Here is a 24,551-nt window from a genome sequence, read left to right as displayed (position 1 = left end):
ATAAATCTCTTTCTCTCTCTCTATAAATCCTCCTGGTTCTTTTTCTGGAGAACCCTGACTAATATAGTACTAAATATCAGTGACATTTTAAAATTTCAAAAACTCATGAAGATAAAATCCAGCAACAAAATGGTCAAAGTACATGATTTAGAAAATTGCATAAGAAATATAAATGGTCAATAAACAGGGCTCAACCTCACAAAGAGTCAAGTAAATACAACTGAAATGAGATGTCATGTTTTCCTTATCTGACAGAGCAAAAAGGTAGAAGGATAATATACATCTTTGACAGAAATGCAATGGGCTAGCATTCCTATATTTGTGTTGGTACCGCAAATGCTACAAAGCTTTGGGGAGAAGATTTCACAGTACCTACCAAATTTTTAAATGCACATACTATTTAGCATAGAAATTCCTCTTTAATAATTAATCAACAGGAATATTCTCCCAAGTATACAAAGATATACATATACGGATTTCAATGCAGCATTATTTGTTACAGATAAAAAAATGTCTATCAATGGGGAATTGGGCAAATCAGTTAATAATTTAAGGTATACTCATAAGTTCGTTGTTATGCAACCATTCAATGAATAAGCATATCAGTAAGTACTCAGTAAAAAAAAAAGTTGTCATGATAAATTGAAAAACTATTAAGCAGAAAAAGAAAAACACAGAACAATAGGTATATCCAATTCTATTTTTGCAGCCATAGATATGAATTGTGTGTGTTTGTGTTATAGTTCCGGAAAGCTACACATCAGGTTTTTCCCAGGAGACTGGAAAGGGTTTTCATTTTCACACTTACACTTCGGTTTGGTTTATATTTTTAATCACGAGTATGAGAATTCCTAACTCCAGACAGGGGAAATTCTGCTAGCCAACAAAAGAAACAGCATCTCTAAGGACAAAATCTCTTACATATGGACATTTAAAAAGCAAATTACTTACCCCAATGTAACAAAGCCACAGAGAATTTTTGACAAGTCATCTTACTTCAGAGAAGTAGACCTGAAAAACAGTACATCTAAAACAAACACACACGTACAGTACACAAAAACACCTGACATCTATACAAGCTGTCTGGGAAATATAAAAGGAAAAGAATTATGAATAAGTCTTTAAATTTTAATCCTCTATAATACTCTGCATCAATATCAGAGAAGTATCTCACATTAAAGTATAGCTAGACATTATAAATTCATTCCCGTGCACATGCCATTTTACACAGTTAAAATATAAGCCACATATTCAATATGGCATGTTCAAAAATTTTTAATGTTCGTTTATGCCATGAAAAACCGGGACAGCCATTATAGGCTAAGACCAAATTTTTAATTAAACAAGTGTTCATAAGGTTGATTCAATATGTATAAACTAACATTAAATTTTTTCATACTCAGTTCTTAAATTTCTCTTATTTTCTAAAGCCTTTATATTTACTGTGATACTACAAAGCCAAACAGTTATAGCACAGGAAATGACTGTATATTTATTTCCAGTAAAGAGGAGGAAATTTCCCTGTATGCTTTTGGAACCACCCCCATGTTTACTTGCGGATGCAGTAATACTCACATTGGAGAGTTACCAGAGTAATCTAAGGAAAGGTTGATGGCTTAATATAGCCAAATGATAGGATGACTTCAAGAGAGAAGCTTTCCCATGAAGTCTACCCAATTTGAAATACATCATGAGTAAGATTACTTGTACTAGAACATCATGAATTAGAATGGCAGCATAATTTTAATATATTGGGCTTCGATTTGTTATGAAAGCCTAAAGGCTTTTGTTGTTCCAGTGTCTTTTGTTATCTCAAAAATTGGGGATTCAGTTCACTAAACAAAGTTAATCTGACGTGAAAAGCTCTGAATTAGGTGTCAGGAGTCTTGAATGCCAATCTAGACTCTTCGACGAATCAGCAGTAGGACCTGGGACTTCAACACTCTAGACCTCAGGTTCCCTGCATACAAATTCCCCGGGATGGATGAGCTCTACAATCCCTTCCAGAGCTTCCCATGATACTGAGAGATTTTAAAATAAAAATAGAAATCACAGCTTTACCACAAAGAATATTATAAAATATGAAGTGAGAAACATGTCTCAGAAGTCACATCTGAGAATTGGTACCGTGTGATAAGTAAACAGGAAAACATGTTTGTTCAGTTCATGACTTAATAACTCTCGGGAAGAAAAGGGAAGAGCGTAAACATTTTGCAGTCTGCTAAATTTGTTTTTCAGCCTCTCGGTTTTTCATCAGAAGCTTGGTTCTTTATACACTGATATCACAACGTGTCTTTAGGGTTGCCAAACAAATGGTTCAAACAAATGGTTCAGTCTTTGGACTCCTTATTATCTAATTATATGAATTTTTTGATACTTGTTTCTGATACAAAATTTTCTCCTAAGGGGCGGTTGCTGGGGGGGACAGGTGAAGAAAGTGATGGGGATTAAGATGTGCACTTGTGATGAGCGCCAGGGGTTGTGTGGAAGTGTTGAATCACTAAATTCTATACCTGAAACTCGTATTACACTGTATGTTAGATAACTGGAACTTAAATAAAAACTTTTACAAAATATCTCTTAAAATAAACCCAAGTGCAAGTTTCATAATCAGGATGTGTCATAGATATAACACATCATTAGACTAAGTGTTTTGAAAGAACCAATTGGTGGCAAATAATCAGTCCAACAACTGATTTGACTCACTTTTAACTCAACTGATCTGCTGAGTCAAATGACCAAACAGATCAGTTGTTTTTGCTTATATAAGACAAGTGTTCTTTTATTTAATGTTCCATGCAAAACACCAACTATTCTTATGGTTTGAATTCTTGCAGGCAGGTTTCACTCTTACATAACAGCAAAACAATCACAAAAATGAACAGGGCATAGACGCGACCTTGAAGAGAGTGTGCAATGTGGTCCCTTATATAGACTCAAGGAGACAAACACTTATACAGCCTACATTGCACCAGAAAGGAATATATAAAGAGGTTTACAAAAACACAAGTAATGCCCAAAAAAGGGCAGAAATTTTTAAACTGTGAGGAAAAAAAAATCAAGCAAAGTGAAAACTAATGGTAAGATGACCAAAATGAGTGTAATATACAAAATGCCAGTAAGTTAAATTCACTTTTTAAAGATGAACTATTAATTTCCTTTATGCTTTCTTATGATCACATTGTTCAATTATAAATTCAGAGTACTTTTAAAATAAAATGAGACCAACAGCTTAAAGGAAATGTTCAAATAATCCCAACACTAAGAACAGAAAGAAATTTTGCCTGAGTAACTCCAAAACAGGTAACATCCTCATGAACATCCTAACAGTACCAGAGCTTCACGGGAACTTCACAGTTCAACAGCCTCTCAGCCCCTCCACTGCTAATACCCTATTCTAAGCCACCATTATCTCTTCCCTGGACAGTCAGAAGAGCCTCCTAACTGGTCTCCCTGCTGCTGCCCTTACTCCCAGTTCAGTCTATTCTCAGTGCAGCAGCCAGAGTGGTCTAGATCATGTCTGTCTTGCCCCAAACACTAGTACTCTCCTTTTCACTCTGAGTACAAGTCTGAGCCCTGCACAGAACTACAAGGTCCTGGATCTTGACTGCCCCTCTGACCTCATCAACTACTGCTCTTCCTTTGTTCGAGTCCCCTTCTCAGAGCCTTTCCTGACTAGCCCATCTAAAATTTCAACACCTTCTCCACCCCAACGTGGCATAGCTGCTGTTCTGCTGAATTTCCTCTTTATTATTTCACATTATCTAATGTGAATATGACTTCTCGTTTTTCTTGCTCATTGCCTAACTTTCGCCACTAGAATGTAAACTCCACTAGACCAAGAGATTTTTTTTACTGTTTCCTTTTCAGCATTACATCCTTCACACATTATATCCTTTGCCTGCCTCTCACCTTCTAGGTGCTTTCTATATATTAACTGAATGAATGAGTGAATGAATGAATGAATGAATGGCATGATACAAATCTTTCTGGAAATATTCTTCAAAATAGGCTGGCAGCATCATACCAAGAAAATAACAACAATCTTCAAAAGATGCATTCTTGGATAACAAAGATGTAATACACACACACACACATGCACACACACACGCACACGTGCACACACACACACAGGAATACTCTGCAGCCATAAAAAAGGATGAGATCTTGCCATATGTGATAACATGGATGGACAACATAGCTGCTAAGTGTAATAAGTCAGACTGAGAGAGACAAATACCATGTGATTTCACTTGTATGTGGAACCTAAAAAAACAAATGAATAAACAAACAGAAAGCAGAATCAGACTTATAAATACACAGAACAAACTGATTGCTACCAGGCACCACCTTAACCATTTTTAAAATGGATCTTGTTGGGGTGCCTGAGTGGCTCAGTCAGTTAGGCGTCAGACTCTTGATTTCGGCTCAGGTCATGATCTCAGGGTTGTGAGATCAAGCCCCACGTCGAGCTCCACAGCAGAGTCTGCTTGGGATTCTCTCTTCCTCTTCTTCTGCCCCTCCCTCCCCTCATTCTCTCCCTAAAACAAAGAAATAAAATCCTTTAAAAAATAAATAAATATGGATATTGTTGAGAATTTGGTAAGAGCAAGGTACCACCTGCCAGGAGGAGACACGTACACCCAAAATTAGGGCTATAATTTCAGGAGGTTAACAAACTCTCTGAAATTTATCAAAGCTCCCAGATTAAGGGTTCCTGATGTAGATAAATAAATGGAGTCCACATTCCTCAGGCAATCCTCCGTAAGTATAGCTCCTATAAACTGAGCCACTGATAGACATCAAGCTATGAGGAGCTTGAGATAATGTTGCCTAACATTCCCCATGGAATATAGTCATTCTATGTTGACAGTTAAGATAAATAATGTGTTTTATTTGAAATCATAAAATAGTCTACGGCCATACCACCCTGAATGCGCCCGATCTCGTCTGAAATCTTCATAAAATATACAAAAATTCATTCATAGACTGATCTAAACGATCCATCCATAACACCTAGATGTGCAGTCAGTAATTCAATTTTCACAATCCACCAGAATAAGCATGTTAAACACATCACTGGCTCTTGAGTTATTATTATAAACTCCAAACAAAAGGAAAAATAAAAATCTATATTCTCCTGAATTATCATATTATGGGTTTTCAGAAGAAAATCAGACTTTAACTTCTATCATAGAAAATTCTTCGTGTATCTTTATGTATCAAATTCTACTTTAATATAAAGCAGAATAGTCTCAATTCGTGTTTGAGTGGAAAAAAGGAAATTATTTACAACTTGCTCCAATGATCTCACAAAGTCTCTAGGTTTGTAGAAAAGTTGATGAGTAAGAAAAGCAATTCTGACAATTCTGTTGTCTTGATGAGTAAACCCAATGAGCGCCATCTGCCACTAATTCTTGCTTTTACTTTATGCTAGAGAGGAGTCCATTTTTCACTTAAACAACACCATTTAAGTATTTTATTTAAATATAAATGAAAAACACTATTACTTCAAGTGTCAAAATAAACATAGCCTGGTCTATCTCTACTAACCTAGTCATTGTAAGTATGTTTACTTCTATTTCTTCACGTAGGATAGAAATTGGTCATGCTATTCCTTCCCATCAAGTAACTGTTACAGACTTAAATTATTTTAAATTTTAAGAAAAAAAAAACCTTCCATCATCTTGGTATAAGCATTTGTCACTTTGAAAACTTAATTTCAAGTGTTTTAATTCCTGATATGACTCTAATTACATGATCTTGTTGTAAATTAATTCCTTGAAAATACAGAGGGATAAGCTACGATTCAGAGACTTAGGTACCATAGAGTCAACAAAGTTGGGTCAGAATAAGCATCTTACCTACAAAGTAATTTAAAAATCTGTATATAAATTAACTTATTTAATTATTAACTATATAAGTTACCACACAAGGGACTAGAAATATAAAAATTAATAAAAAATCATCATTTATTTTAACAAGTAACATCATTTTATGACTTTTTTATATATCAAAGTTCTATAATATCAATATGAGTAAAGTACCATGGGACTTCACATTCAAGATGACAAAGTAAACAGATAAACTGATCTTCTCTTACTCCTGAGATGTCTTTAGAATTATAGTAAAGTAAATCATTATCAACCAATAGAACAGAGAATGAGAGGGGACCAGCAGCAAAAGAGAGATTTTTAACAAATTTTTGGAAGATGAAGCAAAGACTAATGAAGTAAAATGAAGGAAGTGACCACGTAGGATATTTGGGGAAGGAGCTATCATCAATGAAGAAACAAATTTATTTAGCAAAGCCCTGGAGATGCTCTGAATGGTAAAGGGCAGGGTGACATGGGGCCAAAAGAAGAGATGGCTTGGGTCTGTACATGTAGTATCTGACTTTCTTTAATCCTCTTATGAACAATCCATAGCAGCCCAATCTAACTCCCTGTAATTGTCAGAGGAGTGGTTTACAAATAAGAGAAACAACTCTGGCTAGCTTAAATAGAAAAAAAATCACTAAAATTATTGGGTACCTCACAGAACCTCAGTGAGAGCCAGAGAACCTGATAATGAAGCACACAGCCAAGAACCTCACCCAAAATCCCATGTCAAATTGCTCTAGAAAAGATAACTCTGCTACCATGCTAAGACATTGTATGTTATAACTGAAACCTCAATGCCTACTACCTCTGAGCTCCTCTGAGCTCATCTGTTCTTCCATATCCCACACTTCTGATCTAAGATTTGGCATGAATGCCTCTCACTGCTAGAGCCTAGTTCACAGTCTACATATAGGCAAACAGGAAACTTGGGAAAGTAGGGATTTATAAGGTGGGGAAATCCCCAAACACAGACAAAAAATATCCAAAGATGTCAAATAGCCAAAGAGAATAAAAAATTGTTCCATATACTCCTATATATAAAGGACTTAAAAAGTACAAGTTATATGAGGAGAACCTGGGCTTTTAGTATAGACGTGATACAAACATGGTAAAGAACTTACATGTTCTGATATCTACGGGGACAGACCTTCTGCATAAAAGGCCACTCCCTGCTCAAGTGCCTAGAATAAAGCCTAGCAGTTGACAAACACTGCCCATATGCACAGAATTCACATTTCCCTATTTTTTCCCTTAACAGCCACGTTGAATGGAGCTATGAACTAAGACATGAAGACTTCAGCATAATGAAAAAATTTTGTAAAAAGAAGGAAAAAGAAAAGAAAACCTACCACAGGGGATGTAGATAAACCAGAGTAGAAAATAATAGCTTTAGCAAATGTTCATGAGGATCTTCAAGGACATTTCAAAAGATGTTGCATCCATAAATTCAAAGATTGCTCTGACAAAGGAATCATCATCAGAAGAGTGAGCTTTGGAAAATTATATGGATAGCTGCAAAAACATTTTTCAATAGAAATGTTAGAAAATACATTTGTATAATTAATTCCTCCCCAAAAGAAAAAAAGAGAAAAAAATGCTTTAAAAAAGTCAAATGATCCATAACCAATGACTAGTATTTCCAGAAAAAGAGAATAAAGAGAAAATGGTCAATGAAATTATATGAAAAACTTTTCCAGAGGTGATAAGAGACACAAGTTTTCAAACTGAAAAAAAGAAAAAGAAAAGTGTACCAAGTCCAAGGAGTAAGAATGGAAAAAATATCCATTGCTAATCCATTGCTAATATCACTAAGAAATTACAAAAGAGCAAAGAAGAGAAGACAGGAAAGGTTTTCAGAGAAGAAAGAAAATCTCTAAAGGAATGAGAAGCAGAATGGAATCAAATGTTTTATACCAAACAATGAATACAATGAAACAATGAATACTGTAAAACAAATGTTTTATACCAAAACACTAGAAGAAAATCTAGTGATGCCTGATGGAAAATTATCTACAGTAGAAAATTCTATTAGCCAGTCAAGCAAGTATCAGAGCTAAGCAAATATATTTTCAATAGCACAATGACTTAGAAAATTTATATCCTATGAATATCTTTCTCAGAAGGAATTTTACAAGGTATTTCAGCAAAATGAGGAGTAAACCAAGAACGAGGGATTCCGGGATTCAGGATCAGGAGAGCATGAATACAACCCAGTTGATGGCTCCACAGACTTGAGGAGAATGACCAGCCCAGACAGCAGACGACCCCTGAAAGGAAACGGCCAGTAGGAAGGCAGGAACTCAATGTGTAATATGTGTAATATGATTCTGAAGCTGCAAAAATTTGACAAAAACAAAGAACGAAAACAGACCCCACAGAATAGCACAAGGGAAAAAAGGAAGTCATATTCCAAAATTGAGGCCACTAGCCCAAATAAGAATATGAGTTCATGGTCGTCAAAAGGAAGAATGAAATGGATTCCAAAAAAATAAAGAGAATGAATAAAATCCTAAAACATTAAAGATATAACGAAGAAGGCCCACCTACCTTCTCCAAACAAGAAAAAAGGAAGGTAATTAGAAAACCCTTTACAGAAAGTCCTGCTCTAAATATGGACCAAAATAAAACATGGCATATTCTTTTTTTACGTAAGCGCTATACCTAACGTGGGGCTTGAAGTTACGACTCCAAGATCAAAGGTCACATGCTCTATGGACTGAGCCAGCCAGGTGTTCCATATATGCCATAATTCTGACCAAGTGCCAGAATTAAAGAATCCATTTGAAAGAAGGAAGAATCCCCTAAACCTTGATTCTAGGAATATTCTCCTTTGGGTGGCTAAGGAGTCATATTAAATGAAATATAATCCTGGGACACTTCTTGATTCTGCAGTGAATGGTATTTAGGAAGTCATAATAACATTAATGCTATTTATTGTTTTTCAACTTTTTGGTTCAACCAATAGACAAAAATGAAAGATTAAATTAATTACAATACTGAATGTGAAATATTAATAATATTCTCACTATACAGTTCTCAAAACTTGGGTGGTATGATTATATAAGGAGAGATAGTGGGAAGGCAAAGAGTGAACTATCCCAACCTGATAATGTAGGAAGTCAAGAGGAACGTCTGTAGTGAATGGAACAGAAATAGTGGAGGGAATTACAAACGTAACCACTTAAAAAGCTCAGAAAATTAATATAATTATATGCAGGAACAGAGAAAGAAAGAACGCAAAACTAGTAAACTAAATTCTGTTCTACTACAGTATCTGTTTATGGCTGATAAATGAAAAGAAAAGAAGTCAGTATAGGCATATTATCCAGCCTTTCAGAGGAAGCCACGGACCTAAAAACCAAAACCAGAAATGGTTCAAGTTAGTTGTTCCCAAGGTCAGCACTGGCACGGTGAGGGTAGTGGGGCAGGGAACAAGAGTTTTTTGATAGCAGTAGGTTAACCATGTGTGTGGATTATTTTCATGTAAAATGATTACTGAGTCCTTTTAACGAAATAGAGGGTTATGAGATTTCAGAGAAAATAGCTACTAACAGAGTCCTAGGGGCCAAGGAAAGGTTCCCAGATGTCAATTTTTAGTTGAACTCTGAGGAATACGAAAGAAGAGAGTAGTGTTGTATTTCTTCTGTTTTAAGGTTCACAATATGTTAACACCTCTGACATCAAGATCTTTGTTAAAATCGATGTCATCTCACAATTACCGATAGCCTAGTAGCAGCTGTGATCGAGTTGTCATTGATTGCATACAGACGAACTGGGGCGCTTCCCTCATGACAGACTGGACAATTTTAACCCATCAATACTTCGGTCAACAAACTATTTAAAGACCATTTGAGGAAGGAAAAGGAGTCCTGAGTGTTGTCTGAAAACCTTATGTTGACATCTTCTGGGAAGATCATATAAAGTACCAGCAAAATGGACCACACCGGTAGAAAATCTTAGAAACAACAGTGAAGCATTCTTTTATGAAGTGCGGTATCACAAGTATTCTTGATAACCCAGAACATGTTAGTGTTTGGAAAAATATTGACATCAACAGCACTGAGCTGAAAAGCAATTAAAAAAAAACTGATTCTGAATATGAAAAAGAATTCCTTAACCAATTTCTTTGATTTATATTTTCCTTATGAGAGCAATAAGATTTAAACAAAAATCTTTATTTAATTAAGTCTAAAAGAGCTCTTCCAGTAGATATAAGAATACAAAAATTCTAAAGGATGAGAAAGCATTGTAAATCAGTTAAATACGCAGAGCCTTTTCTTTCTTGGAGGTATAAAAATGGCAGCACATCTTAAAAATCCACGATGTCTAGATTTAAAGAATTACAACTACCTAGAAAGACGGTAATTAGGAGAAATCAGAGAGATATGTTGAGTTTGGGGAAATCATAACAGATACCATAAAAGAGTAACAAGTTAACTGCCCCCTTGAAGAATGGGAAGGCAGAGAAAGCATATTTTCAGTATTATACAAGAGATTCCCACAGAACCTATGGTCAGTAAAAACAAAGACTGGCCAAAGAATATCAATAAAAGACAATAAGAACTCCTGTGTGAGAACTGACTTGCAAATTTGGAATCAAAAGACCAAGAAGCCACTTGCCCAGAAGATTGCTTTTTATAGAAAGAATATTTTTTACATCCTGTTCGTTCTATGCAAAAACCTTCTCTCCCTCAAATCAAACCTGTGACTAGCAGTGTTACCACAAGGCACCCAGGTCACTAGAGAAATAGCCAGCTACCTCCTGGGTAGGTCTAATATGATAAGTATGTCATAATTCTAAGAGATAACATCTTAATAACATGACAGCAACTACAATTATTGGGTGCTTATTACGTATGTGTCAGTATGTTTTCTCTCTGTTGATAGAGTGTGTGTGCTTATCTATGTCTGTTTATAATTTATTTTCTCTTTTAGCTCCTAAACACTGACCAGCTTGGTTCATAAATTTTGTTGATGCATACAGAAATCTAATTGTTCAACTGTCTCATGTTCACGGTTTCTCAATTTTCATAGGGTTAGACACCCGAATAACAGCTGCTGGACAAAGTAAAATGAGAAAATCTGATTCTCAGAAAAACTAAGTTGTCCTATGCCTTCACAAAACAAATATTTGGTAGCAGCTGTTCTTAAACATGAGTTCACACTTTTAAAGCCCATTATAATACCATTATAGAAGCTCCTGAGAATCTCTGTTTGTTTCAGATCTTTAGCTATTCTCTAGTACAAACAGATAAAACATGTATATGTTCCCATACACCTTACAGAGACTATTGGCCTAGGAGTAAAGCCTCTCTCCCTGCCCCCAACTTCTTCTCTTTCTCTTTCTCATTCACTGTTTTACCCATATGTATACACATTTGCACATCTGTATTGTTTTTGAATTTTTTCCCCACTAATTGGCAAAGACTTTTAAAATTAATATCACAATGCCCCTTAAGAGAATCTCTAGTTAGGTCATTTTCTTTTGCTAGTTCACAGTACTCTCATGTGATTCCAATACACAACTCTCTTCGAGATCATCCACCTGTCCCGCAGGCAGTGGCTCCCCACAGCTCTGTGCTCTCCTCAGCAAGTCTTCATGCTGCACTTGGCAGGGCCACAGCTCTCGCCCATCTGAGCAGATCACTGAAAGACTACACTGGCCAGGCACACGCTCTCTGCACTAACTTAATGTGGAGTGTATTCACTTTTGGGGAGAATTTATTTGGTACCATAAAATTGTGTAAGTGGGAAAAACGTACCCTACTAATTTTATAGAATACGTGATTTGCTGACTTTGATTCAGTGAGAATCAATATCCACAAAAGTTTCTCATAGTTTCCCTTAAACATATTAAGTGTTCACAATTCTGAAAAAGATTTTAAACTCCCAAGTACGTGGCACTTAAATTTGACAGTAATTTTCACTACATATCCAGCACTGCTGTGTCTAATATTTCTTATGAATACTTACTAAAATTTACTTGAAAATGATGTACTGGCATTAATCACATCTTTTTAAGCTTGGCGTGTTGGCAATGTAGATTTAAGGGTCACACTGCTGGGGGAATGTAAAGCGATGAAAGCTGCTTTGGAATGCAGTTTGGCAGATCTTTAAATGTTAAACACAGTGTTACCATGTGTCTCAGCAATTCTGCTCATAGGTATATACCCAAAAAAGATAAAAACATACATTCACATAAAAACATCATACACAAATGTTAGTAGCAGCATTATTCATAATAGCCAAAAAGTGGAAACTTACCCAAATGTCCATCAACTGATGAATGAATAAACAAAAAGTAGTATACACATATAATGGAATATTATTTGGCTATAAAAAAAGAATGAAGCACTGATCCATGCTATAGCATAGATGAACCTTGAAAACATGGTAAGTGGAAGGATTTGGCCACTAAAGGCCCCATGGTTTTATGTACATGAAATATCCAGAATAGGCAAATCCATAAACACAGAAAGTAAATCAGTGGTTTTGAGGCACGGGAGGAGGAGGATTGGGAAATGAATGCTAATGGGCACAGAGTTTCTTTGAAGAGTGATAAAAATGTTCTCAAATTAGATAGTGTTGATGTATAAATTTGCATAAATCTGTTAATGTACTAAAAACCAGTGAGTTACATACCATAAAAAGATGAATGTTATGTGAATTACTATCCAATGAAGCTATTATTTTGAAAATATGTTTAAATACCAAGTGTATTTCTATATGGTATCAACAAACAGAAAAATGAATTTTTCTAAAGATATTGTTTAAAATAAATTTTAAAATATGTAATTCCTGTGATAAAATGTGCAATTCCTATGATATCCTTGGATAACTTCTAACAACAATTTATCCAAAAACTCCTAAGGAAAATTTTAAACAACATTTACATTTCTTATATCAGAGAAGACCTAATACATTGGGAAACAATCATGGATTCTAGGACCGAATATTTAAAAGATACCAATTTCCTTTTAATTATTTATAGACTCAAAACAATCTCAACACAACCTCCATTAAATTCCTAACAAATTTCACTGAACTTGACACACTGATTCAAAAACATGTATATGGAAAGGCAAAGGGCCAAGGAACGCTATTGCACTCTTGAGAAAATTGCACAAAGTGAGGGGATTAGCTACCACACTTACCAGATGCAAAATTTAATTTAAATCTTCAGTAATTACAACAATGTGATATGGGCAAAAATATAGAGACCAAAATGAGAAATACAGGGCCCAGAAACACACCTATGAATATATTAACTCTTGATATTTGAAATAATGAATATTTGTTGTTTTAAGCCATTAAATTGTGGGGTAATTTGTTATATAGCAATAGGTAACCAATAAATTGCTGCTCACCAGTATTCCCAGATTTATTTTCCTTTTAGCACCAAAGAAGATTAACCTTCCCCACCTCCTTGAAGTTAAGCGTACCACATTGCTCCTAAAATGTGAGTGGCAACAATTCATGTCACTTCCAGGTAAAGGTAATTAAAGTTAGCTCATGATTATCCACGCTCTTCTTCCCATACCACCTGGGAAAGGCCTGTGTTGTAGATTGTACAACTACAGAATGATGGACATTCCCTGAATGTAGACCTCTGGGTTACTAAGGACAGTTGCCCTGAAAGGTGCTTTAATCCATACGAAACTTTGCATGAATGAGAAATAAAGCTTTATTGCATCAAGTCAATGAGATTTGAAGACCATTTGTTACTACAGTGTAACCTACAGATACCAGGCTCAACCTCACTAGTATTTTAAGAAACAAACAATAGTGAGATAACAACACATACCCACCAGATGGACAAAAATTAAATGTTTTGATAATACTAAGTTTTGACGAAAATGTAGAGCATGAAAGCAGGGACATAAATTTGTAGACACATAGTGAAAAAATGTGGCATTATCTAACAAAGCTACTATCTGCAAACCCTGTTATCTAGTAATTTGACTAGTAGTTTTATACTCTTAAGAAACTCCTGCATGTGTGAACTATGACACTTGTAGAAGAAGAATCATAGTTGGTTTATTTATGGTACAGAAAGAAAAAAAGGAAAGGAAAGGAAAAGAAAGGAAGGGAAGAGAAGGAAAGAGAAAGAAGGGAAGGTAGAAGGAAGGAAGGAAGTTAGGGGAAAAAAGAAAGAAAGTGAGAGAGGAAGAGAGGGAGGGGATGGAAGTAGGTAGGAAGGAAGGAAGAAGAGAAGGAGGAAGGTAGGGAGGAATGGAAATGACCTGATTATTGAGAATCAGAATCAGTAAACAATAAGATATTACATATGACTATAGTGAAATATATACACCAATGAAAATAAACAACAGCCACTGTCAGCAACAACCTTCAATCAACAAAAAATTACTGAGCAGCTCTTACGTGCTAGGCCCTATTTCAGGTACTGGGGATACAGTAGTGAGCAAAATAGAAAAAAAAAATCATTCTCATAGAGTTTATATTCTAATAGAAATAAGAGAGGAAAAAATAATATATGAGAAGTCATATAGTACTTTAAAAGGTGATAAGTACTATGCAGAAAAGTGAAGGAAAGGGAAAAAAGTGTACTGCAAGGTAAGAGGATGTGTAATTTTAAATGTGACAATCAGAGTAGGCTTCATGGAAAAGGAAGTATTTGAACATTCCAATTGTATTCCAGGCAGAGGAAACTGAAACACAAAGGTGGTCTCTGATATAGTCAAGGAATAGTAAGACCAGTGAGAAGAACAGTAGGCAATGAGATCAGATAGGTAGAGAGGAGAAAAAGACCAGTAGGGTCTTGCAAGTGGTCCTAAGAACTTTGGGTTTTAGTCCATATGAACTAGAATGACATTGGAGCCTTTGAAGGAGAAAGATGACATGACTTGACACATGCAGTAAAAGGAGAGCTCTGACTGCAGTTTTGAGAATAGATTACAGAGGGCAAAGGATAAAGGCAGGGAGACCGGTTAGGAGGTCCTTGCAATAATTCATGTGGGATATAATGGCAGCTCAGACCAGGGTGGCAGTCATGGAGGCGATCAGAAGTAATTATATTCTCAATTGACTCTGAAGAGAGAGCAAAGAGGATTTCCTGACATACTACAGCTCAGGTATGAGGGAATGGGAGAAACTAAGATGACTCCAAGGTTTGGGGCCAGAGAAACTGAAAGGGTGGCTGGTAGTAAAGAAGACGGCAGATAGAGTAGACTTGGGCAAGAAGAAGATTCTGTTTGGAGTATGTAGAACTGGAGATGTCTACTGGACATCCAAATGGAAATGTTGAGTAGGCAGCTGATAGAGAGGTCTGAGGGCAGAGAGAGAAGTCAAGGCTTGAGCTATATCATTTTGGACTCGTCAGTACACAATTGTAAAGATCAAAGAGAAAAAAGTAGAGAGATTGCATGAAATCATCAGAGTGTAGGGAGAAAAGAGCTCCCAAGGACTAAACCTTAAGGCATTCAAAGGGTAAAACCTCTCAGAGAAGCTCCTGACCAGCAAAGGAGACAGGAACAGCCAGTGAAGAAGGAGGGAAACCAAGCATGCTTGGTATCCTGGAAGTCAGCAAGGAAGGATTACACTGAGCAGACAGTGATGACCATGACAATGCTACCAATAGGTAAAGTAAAACCAACACTGACAACGAACTACCGGATTTAAGAAAGGTGATGTCATTGGTGACCAGAACAGGGGTAGTTTTGGCAGAGTACTGAAAACAAAAGATTAACAGGAATGGGTTTAAGAGATAATGCAGGGGCGCCTGGGTGGCTCAGTGGGTTAAGTGTCTGCCTTCCGCTCAGGTCCTGATCTCAGGGTCATGTGATCGAGCCCCACATTGGGCTCCCTGCTCAGTATGGAGCCTGCTTCTCTATCTGCCCCTCTTCCCCACCCCACTCCTGCTCTCTCTCTCTCTCAAATAAATAAAATCTTAAAAACAAACAAACAAAGACATAATGTGAAGAGATGCACTGCAGAAGGGAACACAAACAACTCAAAGTTTTCAAGGGGAGCGAAGAAAGTCATCTCACAAACACATAATGCAAGAGAATCTATGAAAGAATGCCTCTTAAGTTCATATAACATTTTTTTAAGGTAAAACTAAGCTTGTGATCAAGAAGGAACAAGCAAGAGGTTTCTAGGTATTGTCATGTCTTCTTATTGGTGTGGTGAACAATAGGGTATTTACCTTATACTTGTGTTATAATCATTTGCTATTATTATTTGTCAACCAACACATTTGTTATATATACCTCTTCTCTCTCCATATGTCATACATATATGCTCAAAGGGTTAAAAAAAATTAAAGATTAGTAAGATCATGTGCGTGGAAAAAACTTTTGCATCACAAAAAGTTTTAATAAAAAGTATGTGAGAAGGAATATTCCAAATTATAAGCAGACCAAATTTGAATTGAAACTCCAAAAGGTTACATGTATGAGGTCTGGCCAGTAGGTGAACATTTGTGCCTTTCTGTTTTAATTAAAAGCGGAATTTGTAAATCACATAAAATCTTAAGAATTAGAGGAGACTATAAGCCCTTTTCTTCATTTTTAACTCCACAGGATGTTTTTTTAGTATGTGTGCTTGGTTCTCAGTATGAAAAATGAAGTACAGTGTCGGCCAAGACAATTCTTTTTTTTTTCCTGGATATTTTAAATTTTATTTCCAAGGCCCCCAAAGAGATTGCACTTCACAAACAAAAACTATTTGATTATATAATAGTGATCTAAGTGTGAAAACATGACTGTTTTTTCTTGGTACATTCATTACGAAAGAGGAACAGAGCTTCAGCTAACCGTGGTGACTCTCCCAAGCCATGAATGAATCGAACAGTCAGATTCATCTATTGTTTTCCAATAAGCACCTAGAAGGTAGGGTATTTGAGTTCTCCTATTCTCTGTGCATTCACCAACCAATTTACTTAACTCCTTGAGCATCTGTTTCAAAGGAGATGATCACCTACTTCACCAGAGAATGTGAGGCAAGATAAATGCCTGAATGAGTAAGGACACTTCTAGCCCAAAGCGGGAAAGGCCGTGGAAATGAGGGAGTGTGATCAGAAACAAGTTCTGTACTTGGAATCCACTCCACTCTCCCAAACTACACACACAGCACATGCTGGGTGGGAACGCACTATTTTACTTTATATCAAAGCCACCAAGGAGAGCCAGAAACACTTCTAAAACCTATCCTAACTACTGATGACTATGTCTCAAATAATTTTAAATTATAAGTAACAACAAAAGCCACTCTAACATCCTCTGTCTGCCAACAAGCCAACAGTTGTTTGTTGTTTGTTTTTTATCAAAAATAAATAAAAGGTTCACGGACCCTTTGGGGCACACCCTTCTTGTACTACTTTTTGTGGGGGTCAATTCCTAATTTCTGTTTTATCTGTTTAGTTAACCTCTGATGTTTTCTGGGCTTCATTCCAAGACAAGTAAAATGCATTCCTAAAATTGGCATCTCTGCTTTTGAGCTTAATTTCAGAGAGGCTTTGACATGGTCTGAAACCATTTTTTTTTTAATATTCTGCACACAACTATGCTAAAAAGTAACATGTGTTGGTCAAGATTAGTAACTGATAGGAGGGTACAATTTTCATTTTCCTCCAAAACAATTTTTATTCCCTCCAAATATACAATGCTGAGAAAAAGTGCTGTGCTGAAGCTGTGTGTTTTCGTTGCAGTGTTGCGAATAATGGCTGAAAGTTGAACATCATTCCTTAAGGCAGAGTGAGACATGATCTAAATATTCACATATAAATTATACATTTCTGAACTCGTTTGTAAGTGTTTTTCTCTTTAATTTTTGGTTGGAAAACCCTAAAGACACAAGTCATAAAGGCATACAAGCAAAATGCCAAGATCAAAATAAATTTTTAAAGTTTCATGAAATTATGAACCTAGCAATGTTTGCAACATGTTAAAGAGTTACAGAATCACACATTTTTAAGCTGGGAAACATCCTAAATATTATTAAAAGGTCCCCAGAATCCAACCCTCTAATTCGACAGATGAGGAAAATGAGGCGCAGAGAGGTTAAGCTCACCACAGCTGTCACGGATAATAAATGGTCAATCATGCCGAAATCCAGATATTCTGACTCCAAATCCAGAGCTCTGAAAGCGCATTTCTTTCAATATACTTTAATACTTATGGAAATACATGTTAACAGAGGACACTCCAGGCAGGCCCTCAATAGAAGGAACTCTTACAGACTTATCGGAGCCAGCTCACCTGTTTGCAAACCCAAGTCCTAGAAATTGCGCTGACAACAACTAGTTTCTTAGGCGGCTTCACCATACCTGGGGTTTCCAGTGGTTCCTCAGTTAGGTCTATTTTTCTCACCTCTACGAATCCCTTTAAATAAGTGCTTTGGTTGCGATTGGGTTCGTTATTTTGTTTTTCACATTTCTTTGGGGAGAAGGGGAGAGGGGGAAAAAGAGAAGCTCGGATTTAAACCACCCCTGCAGCTCAAGTTTGTTCTCTTGTCAGCCAAACCAACAAATCCTTCCCCGAGCCCCAGGGCTTACTGGTTTACGTCGCAGTCCCTTCAGCTCCAAAGTAGGAAGGAGACCTGAAAAAGAAGTTGGCTGGGGGGCGGGGGGGGGGGGGGAACACGTCGCGTCGGTGGCACCCGGCAGGTGCGCGCCCGGGTGCAGCCGGCTGCCCTCAGACGCGCGCCCCTACCCTCCTCGCCCCGGGAGCCTCCTGATCCCCGGCCCGTGGGACCCAGAGTCCCCGCCGCCCCTCCCGCCACCCCCGAGCGAGCGCTGGCCCCTCCGGTGGCGCCGCCAGGTCGTCCCCGGACTCCCCGTCCGCCGTGGCCCGCGAGCTCCGCGCCGGCCGCACGCGCCCCAGCGCCCCGCTCCTCCAGCTGCCGAGAGCGGGAAAGGTGGCAGTAGGGGGTGGAGGAGAGAGAAGCGGGTCCCACCTCGTTGCCGGGGTCCAACCCACGCGGAAGGCAGAGATGGCGGCGGCGGCGGCGCGGGGTCTCGGACACCTGCGTTGCTCGTGCTCGGCGGGCCGTGGGCTCTGCGGCCGGGCGGCTCCGAACTCCTCGCCCAAGGTGCCGGGCAACTCTCCGGAGAGCCGAGGGCAGCGGAGTGTGGGGAGGAGGGGCCGGGGGAGCGCGTGGGGTGGGGAGGAGGGAGGGAAGAGACCGCCGCCGCCCGCGCGTGCCCTGCGCCCTCGGCGACCGCTCCGGGGCGGCAGCAGAGGACCCCAGCGCCCAGGGCGGCGGCGCAGGTGACCGGAGTAGCCGCGGGGAACGCCGCTGCGCGTGGCCTTGGCCCCGTGGGAGAAGCGAAGAGCTGACGAAGGAGGACGGACCCCTTGCTTGCGGGGAGGCCGAGAGCCCCGGCGATCCCAGCAGGAAGGCGGCGCCGCTGCTTCATGCAGCTGTCAGCTACAGCGCGCCCACCCACCCACCAGTGGTTCTCAGACTCTGGGCTAGGCACTGGGGTTCCCTCTGTCCCTCCCACTCCCCGACTGCCGGGCCTCTGCAGCATCAAGGGAGCAAAATGATACTATAAAGATTGCAATAACTGAGAAGAGTGGAAAAGGAAAGCAAAGTGGCAAAGACTACAGGTAGTGAGTTTCCTGTCACCAAGTCACTAAGGATGTTTCAGCCAAGCATGTTGGTCATGTTTGTCAGGAAGGCTGAAGAGGGCACTCATGCATCTGTACGGGGTTGGACTAAGTGACCACTTACTTCTTTCAGTCCTGAAATTCAATGGCGTTTGACATAACAAACAAACAAACAAAATCTGTCCTTGAACAGATTCCAACCCCTAATAGACATTTTCTTACTTTCCACTCAAAATGTTCACTCACTAATCTGTTTATTAATACACTATTATTGAGGACCTACTGTGTGTCAGACAACATGCTAGGTACAATTATTATGTTCCTTGAACTTGGAGTTAGGACAGACAAGCAAGTGTTCCTAAAATTACCAATTACGATTGGTGATATAGAGGAAACCAACGGGGAAAAGAGAGGGGAGCAGACATACCCTTGACTGGGTGGATGGTTACTTTTCAAAGGTCTCTCTCTAGAATGAACTTGCCTAAACCCTCACAGGAAGATGCATCAGAGGCAAAGGGAGAAAGTAGCCCAAAGATGGGTAGGGCCAGAAGCAATGTGTCCTGGCTCCCTGGCCCAGCCACTTTGTCAACTTCGGAGCTTTGTTAATGGAACTTTTCACCCACAGGAATATCCTCTCGGAACCAATGATACTTTCATGAAGAGCATTTAGATCTCCAGATCACTTTTTGAGGCCACTTCATTCAGAAATTTCATATTTGTGGATTGAATGGACTTTCTGGAGTGTCTGTGGCTAGAAGCACTAAACTTTGGGTCTCATCAAACCTCAAAAAAAAGACAAATGTCTCCATTGGATAGAGACAAGACTTGGAGTAGAGATACGGACTTTCCCAAAGTGTTATAAAACAGCACAACAGAATCCTTAATTAAACAATCTGTATGAACTAGCTTATTAGTTTCCTAGGACTGCCTTAACAAATGACCAGACTTCAGACTTAAAACAAAAGAAATTTATCCTGTTCCCTGTTCTGAAGGCCAGAAGTCCAAAATCAAGTGCCATCAGGCCCGCACTCCTTCCCAAAGATCTGTGGGGGACCCTCCCTTGCCTGGTCCAGCTTCTGGTGGCTCCAGGAATTTGTTGGCTTGTGGCTGCATCACTCCAGTCTCTGCCCGCATCTTCCTATGGCCTTTTCCACGTGTCTTCTCTTCTGTCTCCTACAAGGACACACTGTCATCAGATTTAGGGACCATCCAAATAATCCAGGATGATCTCAGCTCGAGATCCTTACTTAGTTACATCTGCAAAGACCCTTTTTCCAAATAAGGTCACACTCACAGGTTCTGGGATTTTAAGAATGGACATATTTTTAGGGGGAAGCCACCATTCAACCCACTAAAGCTAGTAAACCAAGAGGGACCAAAATCATGGTCTACTGTGGTATCAGGGTATCATTTCAGCACCATTTTACAAAATCATATTGGTACTAAGTATAAGTTATCATTTCATTGTGAGCTACTAAAAATAGATACCATTTAACCTGAGCATTATGAGGAATAACTGCCGTAAGAAAAAAGAAGGGCAGAGCCCCAAGCCTAAAGTTCATGTTTGAGTCACAGGGGACACTTGAAGGCCAGCCGTGGCTCCTCAGCAGCTACCATCGTTCAGTTAATACAGAAGTACAGCCCGCATCCATAGGTATGGATTTCTGATAATGTGATCCAACACTGAATGTCCGCTAGGCACCAGGCTCTGAGTCAGGGACTCCTATGGAGCTTTCATTCTAGGTTAGGAAACAACTTTGAATCTCACTCTCTCTGCACAATGCCTGCTGCATATCTGAAGCCTGATAAAGAGCTGTTAAATGAATAGATGGGTATAAATAAATCACTACCAATCAGCTAGGCAATTATTACCACATTGAAAAACATCTCTATAATAAGAGACAGGATTTACCAGAGCACAACAGATTAACACGCTGACTCATTCACATTTTCTTGAGTGAAGGAAAAGTCCCTAAAAGGAAAACTTTGATTTGAAAAAGAAAATAATGAGATACCTACCTTTTTCCTTTTCCTTTTTAAAAATCAATAATATGCCTATTTACACAGATACAGATCCTGCTGGGAGCAATCAATCGTGACCGAAGTTATAGTTACTTGAAGTGAAAAAAATATTTTGTCCAAGCATTTGATTGATACTTTCAAAAACATAAACATCATTCAACTGGTAATTTCATGATACTGATGCGTCACTTCTTGAAACTCTTGCAATGATTTCAACGACTCCACTTTTTTCTGCTTCGCCTCTTCCCTCTTTGACTTTCCTTCTTACTTTTCCACTCTTAGGATTTTAGACAATCAACCAATATATTGATAACTACCAAACTGATTCTCATTCTTGGGCTTACTTGAGTCACAGGACCATCCCTGAACCAGTCATGGTGGCCAATGAATTGGTGTATGATGACCGTCCCAGTATGAGTCACCAGTGTACTCCTGGAAAACAGGGATTGGGAGGAGAGTTAATCTCACCCTAACCAAATAACTTAGAGTGGGGGAAAATGGTATCCCAAAATAAACTAGGGCGCTCTTACTGAAGAGAAAGTGGGCAAAAAACCACAGATATTCACCACAATAGACACTCAGAAAGGTTTGTTGTTAACTGAATGTAGTTTTAATTAAAACATCACTTTACCATTTCTATGGCGTTCTAAATGTTTTCCATAAGGTTTTTTAAATGGATTGATTACATGTTTAATTACCACACAAATCTTTAAATTTTACTTTTATAAAAGACTGAAAAGTGTTTTTATATGCATCTAAGCCATATAGCAAGCACGTGGACTCTGGAATCTGATTGCCTTAGTTGGGTTTTTTTTATGCACATTAATTATAAGAACAGGTTCTCCACGGTCTTTCTGTCTCAGTTTCCTTTTTTGCAAAATGGAGTTGATAATAATTACCTCTCTGAAATACCATGAAATGTAATGAGATAATGACTGTGCCTTCATAAGAGGACTTGTTACCTAGAATTCTATTATGTTTGTTTATTATCCATCTCTGCGTTCACAGCATCCCTGGAAACTACTTTGGGGAGTTGTACTCTGATCATATATTTTTCTCTTAATAAATAATCAGTACTATGATGTATCAAGTACAATTAACAAGATAAACAGCATGGGTCCTTTATATCCTGGAGGAGTCAAGTGAGGATTCCCATAGTTCAACCAGGTCGGTGTAGGGTATCCATGCAGGGGAACAGGAAGGAAAGGCACAGAGGAGAGAAGGCATAGTAGCTTCGGGGACTGCCTGTAGTGGAGCCCTGCGTATGTTCAGACAAGTGTACCTGCAAAAGTACATAGCGGTCTAATAGGAAGAACTTTGAAGGTCATTTGGACTTTCACCTCTGTGTGTGAAGAAATGTTGAAAACTTTGAGACTCAAGAATTGTTTTCAAATTTGTAAAAAGGAAAGCACATCCTGGGTGTATGAAGAGATAAATACAGAGCCAGGGATAACAGTTAAGAAAGGAGGCAAACTATAATGTGCAACTGAATCAGATGAGGGTTATTTAAAACATAAATTCTGATTCCTGAATGCTGGGGTGAGTCCTGGAGTCTGCATGTCTAATAAGCTCCCAGGTGATGTCAATGCTGCTGGTCCCCAGCAAGGCAACAGACGATCTAAATACTGCCAGTGCTGTTTCCAACAAAAAGACATTTATATCTAGTGTACCTCAAGCTTGAAAGTCCCCATGGAGAAATAATTGGCAGCTCATAAAGCTGTCATGACTAATTGAAGAACTCTTGTGTACAACAAGCCAAATATGATAGAAATAGTTGATCTTGATTCTTCAGATATCTCTGAGAATAAGCCCCTTAAAAAAGCCTGAACATCCAAATGAAAATTACTAGGTTATGTGTGAGGAGGCTATGAGTTGTGGTGAGTAGAGGAAGTATAACACAGGATACCATGATGGTCTTTCTTTTTTTTTTTTTTTTAATATATTTTTTTAAGATTTTATTTATTTATTCGACAGAGATAGAAACAGCCAGCGAGAGAGGGAACACAAGCAGGGGGAGTGGGAGAGGAAGAAGCAGGCTCATAGCGGAGGAGCCTGATGTGGGGCTCGATCCCACAACGCCGGGATCACGCCCTGAGCCGAAGGCAGACGCTTAACCGCTGTGCCACCCAGGCGCCCCCATGATGGTCTTTCTGATGTTGTCAAACTGACTCAGCTATCGTCCCCAGTTACATGAGCGAACACTAATCTAAGCATTGCTATGAAGATATTCTGTACATGTGATTAAAGTCCATAATCAATATACTTTGAGTAACAGAGATTATCCTAAATAACCAGGGAGGGCCTGGTTCAGTCTGTTGAAAGGCTGTAAAAGCAGAGCTGAGTCTTCCCCGAAAAAGGAAAAATCCCACCTGTGGACAGAAGCCTCAGCCCACAGCCAAGTGCTCCAGTTTCCCTCTCCTGACAGTCTGCTTTATGGATTTTAGACATGCCTAGCCAGTCCCTAAATCACATAGGCCTTGCAATAAATATCTCCTACTCGTTCTGCTTCTCTGGTTGGACCCAAAAAGATTTTGGCAACTAAAGCCAGGGTGCCGCTGTAACAAAGATCCAAAAATGTGGTAATGATATTGGACTTGGGCAACGGGCAGAAACTGGAAGAATTTTGAGAAGCATAATGGAAAAAGCCTACCCTGTCTTAAATAGACTAGTAGTAGAAATATGGTGGTTAAGAACTCTGCTAGTGAGGACGCAGAAGGAAGTGAGGAGCATGTTTTTGGGAATTTGAGGAAGGGAGCCTTGTTATGTAGTGGCAGAAAGCTTAGAAGAATTGTGTCCAGCAGTTATGTAGAAAGCATAACTTGTATACAATTAAATTGGGCATATAGCTGAGGAGATTTCCAAGCAAAGTGTTGAAGATGTATTCTGGCTACTTCCTGCTGCCTACAATAAAATGTAAGAAGAAAAAATAAATTGAAGAAAGAATTCTCTAACAAAAAAGAACCAGGACTTGATGATTAGGAAATTCTTGGCTTATCCAGTTTCTGAAGGGTACAAAAATTGACAACTTTACTGCCCAGAAAGCATGGTGTACAGAAAAAGCCAAGAATATGGCTCA

At 38.7% G+C, this 24,551-nt stretch overlaps 1 protein-coding gene across 10 annotated transcripts in view; it reads right to left on the bottom strand.

Moving 5' to 3' along the window:
• Nucleotides 1–20,316, bottom strand: part of LEPR (leptin receptor) — an 83,748-nt gene extending 63,432 nt beyond the window's left edge. The window contains exons 1-4 of one of the 10 annotated variants that reach the window (XM_045802117.2): nucleotides 18,798–20,316; nucleotides 18,397–18,456; nucleotides 18,169–18,277; nucleotides 952–1,011 (exon numbers count right to left, since the gene is read on the bottom strand). In XM_045802117.2, coding sequence (XP_045658073.2) covers nucleotides 952–991 — 40 coding nt within the window. In that variant the 5' untranslated portion in view covers nucleotides 992–1,011; nucleotides 18,169–18,277; nucleotides 18,397–18,456; nucleotides 18,798–20,316. Of the gene's footprint in view, nucleotides 1–951; nucleotides 18,457–18,797 lie in introns of all 10 variants that reach the window. The other 9 variants (XM_087865973.1, XM_045802114.2, XM_045802115.2 and 6 more) reach the window with 9 other exon arrangements.
• Nucleotides 20,317–24,551: the final 4,235 nt, after the last annotated feature.

Source organism: Ursus americanus, chromosome 12 (assembly GCF_024610735.1).
Source record: "Ursus americanus isolate L20-20 chromosome 12, mUrsAme1.1.p, whole genome shotgun sequence".
NCBI lineage: Eukaryota > Metazoa > Chordata > Mammalia > Carnivora > Ursidae > Ursus > Ursus americanus.
Note: the sequence above shows the minus strand (reverse complement) of the source record. Positions and strands in the feature narration are given on the sequence as shown.